Source organism: Vigna umbellata, chromosome 5, assembly GCF_029865625.1.
Source record: "Vigna umbellata cultivar VRB3 chromosome 5, Vumbellata_1.0, whole genome shotgun sequence".
Taxonomy (NCBI): domain Eukaryota; kingdom Viridiplantae; phylum Streptophyta; class Magnoliopsida; order Fabales; family Fabaceae; genus Vigna; species Vigna umbellata.
This window is the reverse complement of record NC_142169.1, coordinates 57,434,737-57,447,222: the sequence shown is the minus strand read 5'-3', so window position 1 is coordinate 57,447,222 and position 12,486 is coordinate 57,434,737. Positions and strand designations below refer to the sequence as shown.

Sequence of the window (12,486 nt, the reverse complement as noted above, 5' to 3'; positions counted from 1 at the left end):
TGGAATGTGATGCAATTAATAAAACCTTGAAATTTCATGGTACCCACTCCAGAAGCTCCTTTTAAAGCACTATAAGATAAGTGGTGCTCTTGTAACAAATTTAGTTCACCGCTCTGCTCAATATCCGGGGGTTCAGGGGGTAATTCTGTAGAATCGTCCTCTTGTAATTGAAGCAATAAATATTGCCTATTGGGACACCTATGGGTTGGAGAAAACTTCTCCTCACACGTATAGCAGAGTCCTTTTTCTCGTCGCAGTTGCATCTCAGCAGGGGTTATTCTTTTGATATGGGTATTTCGGATTGTGGTGGAAGCTGTAGTGGGATTTGGAAGCAAGGGTGGTAAATTAGTGGATTTAATGGTTTGGGTGATAGGTAGGCTGGTGTTTGGGGTTGGTGTTTTGGCTGCTGTATAGGGCTGATAGTGTTTGGGTTTGTTCATGTACTTCTCTTCATACAACTTGGCCAATGAAACAAAGCGAATCAAGGTTGATGGAGATTGAGCAATCACATCCCGTCGAATGTCCGGTTTTAACCCTCCGATAAAACAATCTAACAAAGCTTCAACGGTGACACCTTGCACACGGTTAGCCAGAGCAGTAAATTGATCATAATATTCATGCACAGAAGCTGTTTGGGTTAACTTAAAGAGATGGGATCTGGAACACTCATAGGGAGAGGGACCAAATTCCAACTCCAACGCTCGAGTGAAAGCAACCCAGGAGTGAAATGACTCATGACGCGTCATCATTTGATACCAGGGAACCACATCCTTGTCCAAATGTATTGCAGCAATAGTTAAGCGTTGATCATCTGGAGTGTTATAATAGGAGAAAAATTGCTCTACCTTGAATATCCATTGTAAGACATCTGACCCATCAAAGCGCGGAAAGTCGAGCTTGACGGAGCGCACCTGAAACGGAGGGGAAGGGTTTGCAGCTTTATTCTGCAATAAGGTATCCACTGCAGACTCCAAAGTCTCGAATCGGGTAGCATTTTCACGATCCCGTGTTTCCATAATTTCAAGGATCCGCTTGACATCAGCACTGAGGTCTTTCAAACGCGTATTCTCTGCCATCGCAATGAAAGCACCAATGTAACAGTACTGATAATTTCTGGAATAGTAAAAAATTGAACACTGCACTCAACGTAAAATAGGCAATGAAATAATGCTCTGAATACTAGTATTATTAAGATTCCAGTAAGGAACGAAGAGAATGTTTGGAATAATTCCCTTAAGAGGTCAGAACAAAATACACGTAAACCAAAACAGAGAATTTGCACAGAAAGGATGCAGCAAAGGATAACAGAATTCCCCACCCTTTCTCCCTTTCACCCACGAATTATATGGATTAGGTCCTAGACCAATAAAAGTCATCCAGCCTGGAGTTAGTTAGTCTGTTTCTTGTGCCCCTCCTTATTCCCTGCTGAGTTGTATTTTCATTAGACCCTTCTACCCCTGCTGCATGTGTTACAGAATTTTGGATGGAAAGGTAAATAAGTAAACAAATAGGTAGTATCTTCTGTATCATCCTCTTCTGCCAACAATATCCCTACTCACATAAATCTTTCATCTTGTAAAAGTAAAATGTTTCACATTTCTTTACGGATACACAACCCTTATCTATAATGAGTCATTACTTCTGTCAATTGATGCTATCAGCTGTCAACTGAGTCATCTACTGCTACTCCTTTTTATTCCTTAAATTTTATTTAGGCCATGGAAAAAAAAAGTAAGGGCTTGAGATGGGTGAATAGTTGCATGCTGGTTTGAGTGAGTTTGGATAGCATTCTGATACGGAAAACGTAAAAGCTAGAATTACAACAGGTTAGGAAACCCCTTTGATGATAAAAGAATCAAGATTATATGGATCTCTAACTATGAATTTCTGATGATCACGTCTGAAATTGATGTAGAAAATCATATCTAAAACGTTTGGTAATTGGTGCTAGTCTGGACATGAGAGTGAGGAGATATCCTATTGATGTGCAGTTGAATGGAGGAATCCAGGAAGAATATGGGCTTTCATTTTCCATTTTCTTCCCCCTTGTTTTCATTTGTTCATTTTGCTGTTGTTGTTCATCTCTATTAAACTCCTGCAATGAGGAAATTAATTAAATTTTGTAGGGAAACACAAACTTTGAAGAAAAAAAATGTTATTATAAAAATAGCCTATCCATAATTAAGAGTGTGCTTGCATATCAGTTCCATCCAACTAAACCCACGTTCAATACAAACCAATCAACAGTTAGCAACGGATTTCTAAACACACCCTACCAAGGGAATATATATCCTTTTGTTGAATGGTGAAACATCCCTAACTATTATCTGTATCTCTCTGTCTGTCAAACACAATCTTGATTACTAGTGACACTCCTCTTAAACTCTAAAATCCTCCACATTTCTGATGTGATCACGAAATGCCGTTACCAAAAGCCTAGAGTAATTCATAACTTTTCACTGTGATCTTTAATTGCATGTTCGTTACTTGTATTCTCCTCCTATATTACGCACCACAGTCAAAACGTTTCAGTTAGTAAACCTGCTTCAGTTATCCTCAGTCCAATTGTTTCAAGCATTTTGTAAATATCTGAAGAACATTCATGCTCTCTATCCCCAGCAACAAAGCGATGAACTCTACCCTGCAGTTCAACCAAACTCCAACCAGCAACTTTGCCGACAATTCTCTCACTCAATAATTCCCGAATTCTAACTACATCCTCCCACTTTCTCTCTTTCGCATATATTCCAGCTAACTGCACATAATGCCCGTCATGGGTTGGGTCCAACTCTATCAACTTATTCCCAATCTTCTCCCCCATTTCCACATATCCATGAAGCTTACATGCATCAAGCAGCGTCGCCCACATCACAGGATCAGGCGTAATTGCCATTCCCTCAATCAACTTAACTGCCTCATCAACTAAACCGGCACGAGCAAGGAGATCAACCATGCACCCATAGTGCTCCATCTCGGGCTGAATGCCATAACCATCTACCATCAACTTAAAATAATGCTTCCCTTCACCAACCAGACCAGCCCTACTACAAGCATTAAGTACACCCACAAATGTCACATTCACAGGAAGAAAGCCTTCATCAATGAACCTGTCAAATAGTGCGAGCGCCTCCTTGGCGAAATCATGCGAAGCAAGACCGCAGATCATAACATTCCACGTCCACACATCCTTCTTCACCATCCCATCAAACAAGATTCTCGCCTTTTCAATACAACCACACTTTGCATACATGTCTACCAAAGCAGTCCCTATATGAACCGTCATTGAAAATCTCATTGCCTCAATGGTGGAATGAATGAATCTCCCATAACAAAGCAAACCCAACTGAGCCGAAACCGAAAGCAAGGTAACCAATATAGCTTCATTTGGTCTCACTCTCTTCTTCCTCATGTCTCTAAAACACTCCAACCCATCTTCAAAAAGTCCATTTTGAACATACCCCATTATCATAGTACTCCAAGAAACAACATCCCTTTCAGGCATTTCACCAAACATCTTCTCCGCAACCCGAACATCCCCATTTCTCACTGCACCAGCCAGCATGGAGTTCCACGTGACCACGTCGCTGCAAAGGGCATCTTCCTCAAACACTCTCTGGGAAGAATCAGCATCACCACACTCGAAATAGAAGTGAATCAGAGAGTTCCGGACAAACACGTGGCAAGCATAACCGAGCTTGATCACGTGCACATGAACTTGAACACCCAACCTGTTGTTGTTTACCTTGATTTTTAAGTTCTTGGAGCAGGCATGGAGCAGGAAGGTGAAGGTGTGCTGATTGGGGTTGAGAAAACGGCGTCGCATTGCGGAGTACAGAGAAAGAGAGAGAGACGGCGACGAGTTGGCTTTGGCGTGGCAGCGGATGAGGGAGTTGAAGGCAAATACAGTGGGGAACGGAATTGAGCTGAAGAGAGAGAGTGAGTATCGGAGAGGGAAAGGAACAGTGGAGGAGAAAGAAAGTAGAGAGAGAAGGTGAACGGTGAGACGAGCATGGCCCCAAACGACGACGTGTGCATGGGTTTGCTTGATTTGGGGCAGGGAAGGTTGTGGTGCCAGATAACGGAATATTGAAGCTTGAGAATTTGAAAGAAGGGGTTTGGTTTTATTTCTCAACATAACAGATTTGTTCTTCTACCGTAACATAGGTAACACTCTTATGCTTCATTCTCTAATAAGGTTGAGTGTATCGGAGTGGACATGAACATTGGATCAAGTAAAAATCCAAATCCAATGCCAACCATGAAAACTGCAGCACCAAACAATACCTCCACCACACTTTTCCAACAAAAAATCTCTCTCAAAACTCTTTCAATGCAATGAGAATGGAAGAAGGGAATACCAGACCACAAACTACACACGAGAAAACACAAAATGAAAAAGGTGAAAGGAAGATGTGAAGGGATACATAAACAAGTAACTATAAAACTGGTCGAGTTATTAAATAAGTTGGTTTTCATTTCATTTTTACTAAATCTCATTAATCAGAAGGTAAATGCGGAACTTAAAGATGTAGGGTGAAGTCCTTGGAGGTACAGGGTGAAACCCCTTCTGTAAGTATGAAAATGTATTTGATTTTCTAAACATTGAAACCCTTACCTCATGTATATTATTATGATTTAATCAAAGTTGGATCATATCTGTTTGCTTGGAATATAGACAGTCTCAGCTACAACTGTTGGACAAGTTCAATTAGTTTATATTTTTATTCAATCACATAAGAAAGCAAAACAAGGACAAGCCTATTCATTTAATTTTAGTTTTTAAAAATCACTACAGTGGCTCATCATGTGTTCATCAAACCATCATATTAATAATAAAAATGAAAACTACATAAATTTAATTTTTCCCATATGAAAAGTTCCGATAAAAGTGGGTCTTTATTTTTAAATATATATTAGAAATTTTGTATACTGCAAAAGTTAAACAATCTTACCCAATCCAAAACTACCTCTTATTTTGATAAGAATTTGAAAAATATATATAAATTTTAGATGACTATAAATACTTCACATTTTAATATAAGTAAATTATAATGTATATAAATAAGATATAGACCTTAACTTATAAAGTTAGATTTATAAAGTTCATAAAATGTTATAAATAGAATTTATTATAAACTTATTTTAATGAAAATTTCTTCTATTTTCGGTGTGAACGAAACTAAATAAAGATATGTGATATGTTTTTCAAAGGCTTTTTATCGTAGAAACACATTTTTTTAAGAATTTTAAATCCTCTGAATTGTTTTTCTAGAATTTTAAATCTCCGAAAATCTTGCATCTTTGAACTTTTTTTCAACGAACCGTCCAACCCGGTTAGCCTGCAGACCGGACCGGATTTTGTTTGAAGTGGATATTGTACATTAAAAAAATGGCGCAAAACGTCTCGTTTTATTTGTTCAGTTCTGTTACCCTAACTGTGGCACTCGTAAGGTTTGTTCCTGAACTTGTGGTGGCTGCAATTAACTTCTTCTTTCAATTGATGCCAATTACTGCATGATATCATTGCAATTGTTGTTTACTATATTCCGTTAACTTCTCGATTAATTGTATTCGAAATTACTAGATTTACTCAATTCCAATTCATACTAGAATCAATATCTACAGTTACATGTTTTTATTTTCTTTTGTCTTCTTTATTTTTCCCCTGTGTAATCTTTTTTCCCTTTTCGTTTTTGAGCAGATAGTTGTTGCTGAAGAGAGTTGAAAACACCAGGAATTTCACTGCTTAAGAGTTGAATATATGGAGACTGAAGCTGACTCAAGAGATACTTCACTCATTCTGCTCAAACAAGGAGCTGAGGCTGTAAGTGTAATCACATCCTGGATTTGTAGAATTAATTAACACCTAGCCTTGATGTAAAATTTCTATCTTTTATTGTTTTTTTACTGGTGCACTCACCTTGTATGTACAATCACTCCATTGTATTGTTTGGTAGCAATTGATTTCTGGTTTTCTGCCCTTTGAGGGTGTAAAGTTTTAATTTTAGAGGAAATTGGTAACAATTGGTAGCAAGAAGGACCCGGATGAATTAATTCCCTGAGAATGAAGTTTTTGATAGATAAAAGTAGCCTCACCGAAAACATCCTAAAGGTACTCTCGTTATTTCTGCATTGAACCAAATATAGCTGGTAGGTTATACAACTCTCCAGTTTAGACTAAACACTAAACACATTCATGCATTCACCAAGAAGGCCATCCAAGTGAAGAGCCAAGAGAAAAAAAAAATTATATGCCTTCTTCCACGGTTATATCCTCACAGGTCAGAGAAAGTTTCATTTTTCTCTTTCCAGTTGTTTGGTTCAGTGGAAAAATAATGAGAGTACCTTTTGATATGTTGTTAATGAGGTTACTTTGTTCTTCATAGTATGAGGTGGGATGTTGTTGGTGAGGATACTATGGAATGCTCTTCCTCTAAAAGTTTCAATTCAAGCTTAGAGGAAATTCCTAGCAATTGACTCCATCAGCATTGTGAGATCCATATAGTTAATCTTACCCAGTAGGATAAGGTTTTTATTTGTTGTTGGGGTAGTTCTTCAACCCACTGCTTTGGATGATTCTTTTTTGTGAAATAGCACTGACTAAATTATGGCCTTTTGCGTTCCTTTTTGTAGAGGGTTTTTGAGTCTTCTTTTGTGGGAAGGAAATCCGTTGTCAAGGAACGCTTCTCAAAGAAGTACAGGCATCCAGCTTTGGATTCAAAATTGACCCTCAAGCGCTTAAATGCGGTTAGATTTAGACAATTTGTGTTATTTGTTTTACACTGAAGCTCTGTATATTAAGCTGTGCATTGTTTTATTTCTTGAATGTTTTATTTCACCAATTGATTTTTTTGAGCAGGAGGCTAGGTGCATGACCAAAGCAAGGCGACTTGGTGTTTGTACTCCTGTGCTGTATGCTGTGGATCACGTGTTGCACACTTTAACATTTGAATATGTTACTGGCTCTTCAGTCAAAGATGTGTTCCTTGAAATCGGGTCACGTGGGACTGATAAAGAGTGGCTGGACAATATAGCATCCCAAATTGGTGAAGCAATTGGGAAGTTACATGATGGTGGTCTTATTCATGGTGATTTAACAACATCAAACATGTTGTTGAAGAGTGATACCAAGCAGTTGGTGAGTCCATTCATGTCTTAGGTCCTGTAATATCCAATTACCCATTAATGCTATGCAACATGAAAAATATTGTCAATGGTTGTTACAGAATTCAAGTGTATTTTACATAGGTTCTTATTGATTTTGGTTTGAGCTTCACTTCAACTCTTCCAGAAGATAAAGCTGTTGATTTGTATGTTCTGGAAAGATCTCTTATCTCAATGCATTCATCATGTGGGAATGTGGTAAGCCAACTTTTCGTTTCCCCTTAACTGTGATGCCATAGAAAATAGAAAATTAAGGAGATGAAGACGGTTTTATTTTTCAGTTCTAAGAATTTGAATTAGAGGGGCACTCCACATAGTTAGTGCTAAAAGTAGCATAAAACATAATTTGGGGTACGTTTTACTAAAAATCTTCTGTTGAAACTAGCTTTAGTACACCTAGATTAAAGCGTTACAATTTACATCTTAATTTTCATAAACATGCTCTTGTGTTAATACTTAATTAAAGCTGTCAATGTGAGAGGTCTGCCATGCTTGTGATAAGTTTTTTGCCCAATTTCCTATTCCTGTTTTCAACTGTTTACAATCAGGACTTTCTAGTGTATGCACTAAAGTTGATTTGGGCAATGTTTGTGCTAAAGAAACAAAGCATTGAATAGGATGAACTCTTTATCTCACAAATGAACTTCTCATTGACCAACAATAGCACTTCCTTTTGTGTCAAAGAAGCTGAGATTTACTTCACCACCCTATGGATCCATGTCATCTAACTTCACATTCCGCAAACAGAAACCGAAGCCTTTTTCTATAATATGTTTTCTGCTTAGTCAAACAGAAGGTATGATTATAAACAAGAAATCAATTGACTAACAATTTTGAACATTGGATTTTGTCTGAACAGATGGATCAAATTCTTGCTGCATACAGGAAGTCGTCAAAACAGTGGTCATCCACATTAAACAAGCTAGCACAAGGTTATACCCTCCCTCTTCTACTTTCTTCAACTTTTACACTTTTTCTTCAATACGTGCTTCTTACTTCCATAATTTTCACAACTTGCAGTGCGACAAAGAGGGCGGAAGAGGACCATGGTTGGATGAATCTGTCTCAAATTTCGTTTCTTTATTGAGATATAAAAACGACAACTAAGGATGTTATTAATGTAGTTTATCTTCACATTCTCTCTCTATTTGTATTTTTGTAGTGTGCTTATCTTCTACAGTTTATAAAAAATGTGATGCCGTTTAAACTTGTGGTTGCCATTTAATCTACATAAAATAGTTTTTTTTTGTTGCATGTAGATTCCATTGTTATACTTTTTTTAACAGCTTTCTAGAACACCCAATCTTATTTTGAGGAGAAAAAAATTCGATTGCCACTATGCTTAAATGTTGACCCAAAACATTTGTAGCTAATTAAATAGTATGTGTTAAATATTTGATTCGATGAAACTCTACAGAGTGGTACCAAGTTTATGTCCAAAAACCAAGTTCATGAAGACTAAAGCCAAACAACATATGTAGTTCAATCACACGTATTAGAATTGTTCTGCCTCAGTCGCAAAAGTAAATATCTAGTCGGATGAAAAAGGTAATGATGCAAATCTCAATTTGGTGTTACAGATAAATCTAAAATTAAACTTTTAAAGTGATTCTAATTGTTATCAATAATGGATCAAAATTAAAGTTTGAATAATTTGTACATAACACTTATTTGAAAATAAGTTTCTCTCATACCAACTTCATTGGTTAGTATTCATAACGGTTAACCTTTTATAATGAGTATTGTTTATTTTAGGTCTTTATAATATTAAAAAAAATATAATACTTTTTTATCCTCTTCTTATCGTATTATATTATTTACCTTTTCTTTTTCAAGAAACTAACCTAAAACCTTGAAGGGCTAATAACATCTAACTCTCTGGATATTTACTGAAATTTGGTATCAGCAAACATCAGATTTAAATACGATTGACAGTGATACGCACTTCCATAACACCTGTTGTCTGTTGACACGCTCCTATAACCTCCTTTACCAACCAACATTGTCAATCTAGTACTTTCTAAAACTCCTCATTACAATATGAAATCATGAAAAGCATAATGCTACACAAATAATAGGATGTCCTAGGCACATTATGTTTCAATATGGTTTGTGATGATTATTGATTCATAACTTTATTTTTCTTAAATATAGGACCAAAACTGCATTGTCTGGTCTGAACATGAAAATTTATTTATTGAAAGGGTTAAATTCCTTAAATAGTTCTGATTATCTTTTTCTACATATTTGTTACAAACCATATAACGAAAGTATGGGACGAGTTAACCTTCATCATATTATCAATGTTAAGCTCTCTTATATAAAGTGTATTGTTGGAAATCATGCAGAATGAATCCCTTTTAGCACATATCGATTTGAAAATAATTTTGTATTCGAACACGTTAAATTTTTTATCCATCAATATTCAATAAAAGTAATTTTTTTATTAGACATTTTCATACAAGTTTTATTATAATAAAGTTGCAAACCCTTTTAGAATACATTACTGTTCAAATTCATATTCATAAGAGACTTTGTGTGACCGTAAAGAAAATTTTCAATGCATGAATCTATCTAAATTACTAAGAAAGACCTTTGATTATGATATATTTTTTAAGAAATGTTTTCGAAGGATACAATACCAATAAAAAATGAGTTCTACTCATACATTAAAAAATTAATATTGTTAAAAAGTGAACTTTAAATTTAAGTAAAGTATATATATCATCTCGAGCATGAGACTAGATATTAGTACATTTATATATTATAAATTGACCTTATTTCTAGTTGACTTGGGACTTCAAACAAATATCACTTTTCATCCAAAATTTTAAAAATAATAAATTTATAGATGTTCAATCTTTATTACATGTGTTTAATTTTCTCATTTTTTATCTAATGATACTTAGACTCACATTTTCTTTTAACAAAAGTTTGGTATGGAAATCTTACAATTTACATGTGCAAGTACGTGGCTGTATTCCACAAAGCACATGGTATCATGGATCTTTTAAAATATATTTTTGGAAGATACGTATTAATGAAATATGAGTTTAATCCATGTATAAAAGATTAATATCATTTTTAACTCAAAATTTTAAATACAATAAACTTATATGACTTTATCCTTACATGATGTTTAACTTTCTATTTTTATTTAATGACACTCGAATTCACAGTTTTTTTCAACAAAATTTTGGTATGAAAATCTTACCATTTACATGTGCAAGTACGTGGCTGTATTCCACAAAGCACATGGTATGTGTCTTGCTTGCTTTAGAAAAAAACTTTCTGATATATTATGATTTGATATAGTGCGTAGATGTTCTTGTACGCCTACATAATGCTCGATCAAGAAATTCCTTTGAAATTATGAAGAATTTAAGTGTGAAGGTACAAACTTGCTTGTGATTTCTGGGTGTGAAACCTGCACCAATAACTTTACATAGTGCGATCTAGGAAATTATCTGCTCATATTCACCTCTCCACTACTGTGTTTGGTCCAGTGCAGTGCAGTGCTCAAGCGTCCCCAGCACATTGACTCCTTATGCATCAAACTTTTCCAAGTGTCTCCAGTTAACAAAAAAGGAAGATAATGATAATGACAACACCGCATCCTTTCATGGGGTGAACATATATAGGACTATTTCTGTACTCATTTCACTTGCATAAAATGATACTTTATTTATAAAGAAGTAAAGAAGGAAACATGGAGATAAGCTCAAAATGTAAACTAAAGAATAATAACAAAATAATAGAATATAAGTAACTCAAGATAAAAATAAATATAAAATATATAATAATATAAGATATCTAGCATTTTCATCCATTTGTATATATAAATTATATCTATCAAGTTTGTTATAAATATAATTAATTTTTGGTTCTCGTAAAAATTTAGTAAAAATATGTTAATTGATCACTTCAGTTAATGAACTTAGTCTTGATATCTCCTGATACAATCTTTTCTCGAATGAAATGACAATCAATCTCAATGTGTTTGGTCCTCTCATAAAATATAGAATTACAACTAATATGAAAAACAATCTGATTATCACATATAAGTGTCATTTGAATGGCATTTTCAAATTGTAACTTTATAAGCAATTGCTTAAGCCAAACAAGTTCATAAGTGGTTAAGGTCATAGTTATATATGATGTTTTTGCACTAGATCTTACCACAACACTTTGTTTCTTACTTTTCCAAAAAAATCAAGTTATCACCAATGGAGACACAATATCTAAAAGTAGACCTTCTCTCAGAAGGAGATCATGCTTAATCAGCATTTTGGTAACAAACAACTCTTATATGGTTATTGGAATCATATAACAACCCTTCTCCATAAAATCCTTTAATGTACTTTAATATACATATGACTGCATTCAAATGATCTTCACATGTAGAATTAAGAAATTAGCTTACCATGTTGACTACAAAAGAAATGTCAAAACGAGTAAATGTAAGATAATTCAATTTTCCCATTAATCTTTTACACTGCTCAGGATCTGACATAGGCTCCCCCTGATTTGGTAGGAGTTTGGTTTTAGGATCTATGGATTTTTCAATAGATTTTAAATTCATCAACTCAGTTTCCTCCAGAATATTCAATGCATACTTCCTTGAGATGTAATTATACCATCGTTGGATTATGTTGTCTCAATATCCAAGAAATATCTAAGTTTACCAAGATCTTCAGTCTGAAAATAGTGACAAAGATGTTGTTTCATGTGAGAAATGTCATAGTTTTCATTGCTCATAAAAACAACGTCATCAACATATGCTATCAATTAGACACATCCAACACTCAAGTGACGATAAAAGATTGAATGATTTGTCTCACATTGTGTCATACCTAATTGTTGAACAACGCTGCTAAATTTTCTAAACTAGGTCCTAAGAGACTATTTTAGGCCAAATAAAAATTTGTATAGGCAACATACCAATCTAGAAGACTCTCCTGAGCAATAAATCTTGGAGGTTGTTCCACATAAATATCTTCCTGCAAATCTCCATTAAGTAACATAATTTTGAGATCCAGTTGATAAAGAGACCATTATTGAAAGCAATCATGACTATAAATAAACGAACAAAAACCATCTTTGTCACTGAAAAAAAAAATATCATGATCTAACCCAAAAATTTGTGTTTAACCTTTGGCCACAAAATGGACTTTAAGGAGATCAATAATACCATTAGGACCAACTTTTATAACAAAAACCCACTTACAACCAACAACAAGATTTTCCATAGGAGCTCTCAAGTTTCACTATTATGTAGAGTACTTAGTTCATCTAACATAACATGACGTCAACCAAAATAAA

At 34.9% G+C, this 12,486-nt stretch overlaps 1 protein-coding gene and 1 pseudogene across 1 annotated transcript; one reads left to right on the top strand and one right to left on the bottom strand.

Annotated features, from left to right (window-relative positions):
• Positions 1 to 2,155: 2,155 nt before the first annotated feature.
• LOC124844013 (pentatricopeptide repeat-containing protein At3g62890 pseudogene) lies at positions 2,156 to 4,502 on the bottom strand (annotated as a pseudogene).
• An 802-nt stretch (positions 4,503 to 5,304) lies between these two features.
• On the top strand, positions 5,305 to 8,422 carry LOC124844012 (uncharacterized). The gene is made up of 7 exons (XM_047320863.2): positions 5,305 to 5,451; positions 5,702 to 5,824; positions 6,634 to 6,747; positions 6,860 to 7,138; positions 7,249 to 7,362; positions 8,024 to 8,096; positions 8,185 to 8,422. The coding sequence occupies exons 2-7, from the start codon at positions 5,762 to 5,764 to the stop codon at positions 8,220 to 8,222; spliced, it is 681 nt and encodes a 226-aa protein (XP_047176819.2). The 5' UTR covers positions 5,305 to 5,451; positions 5,702 to 5,761; the 3' UTR covers positions 8,223 to 8,422.
• Positions 8,423 to 12,486: the final 4,064 nt, after the last annotated feature.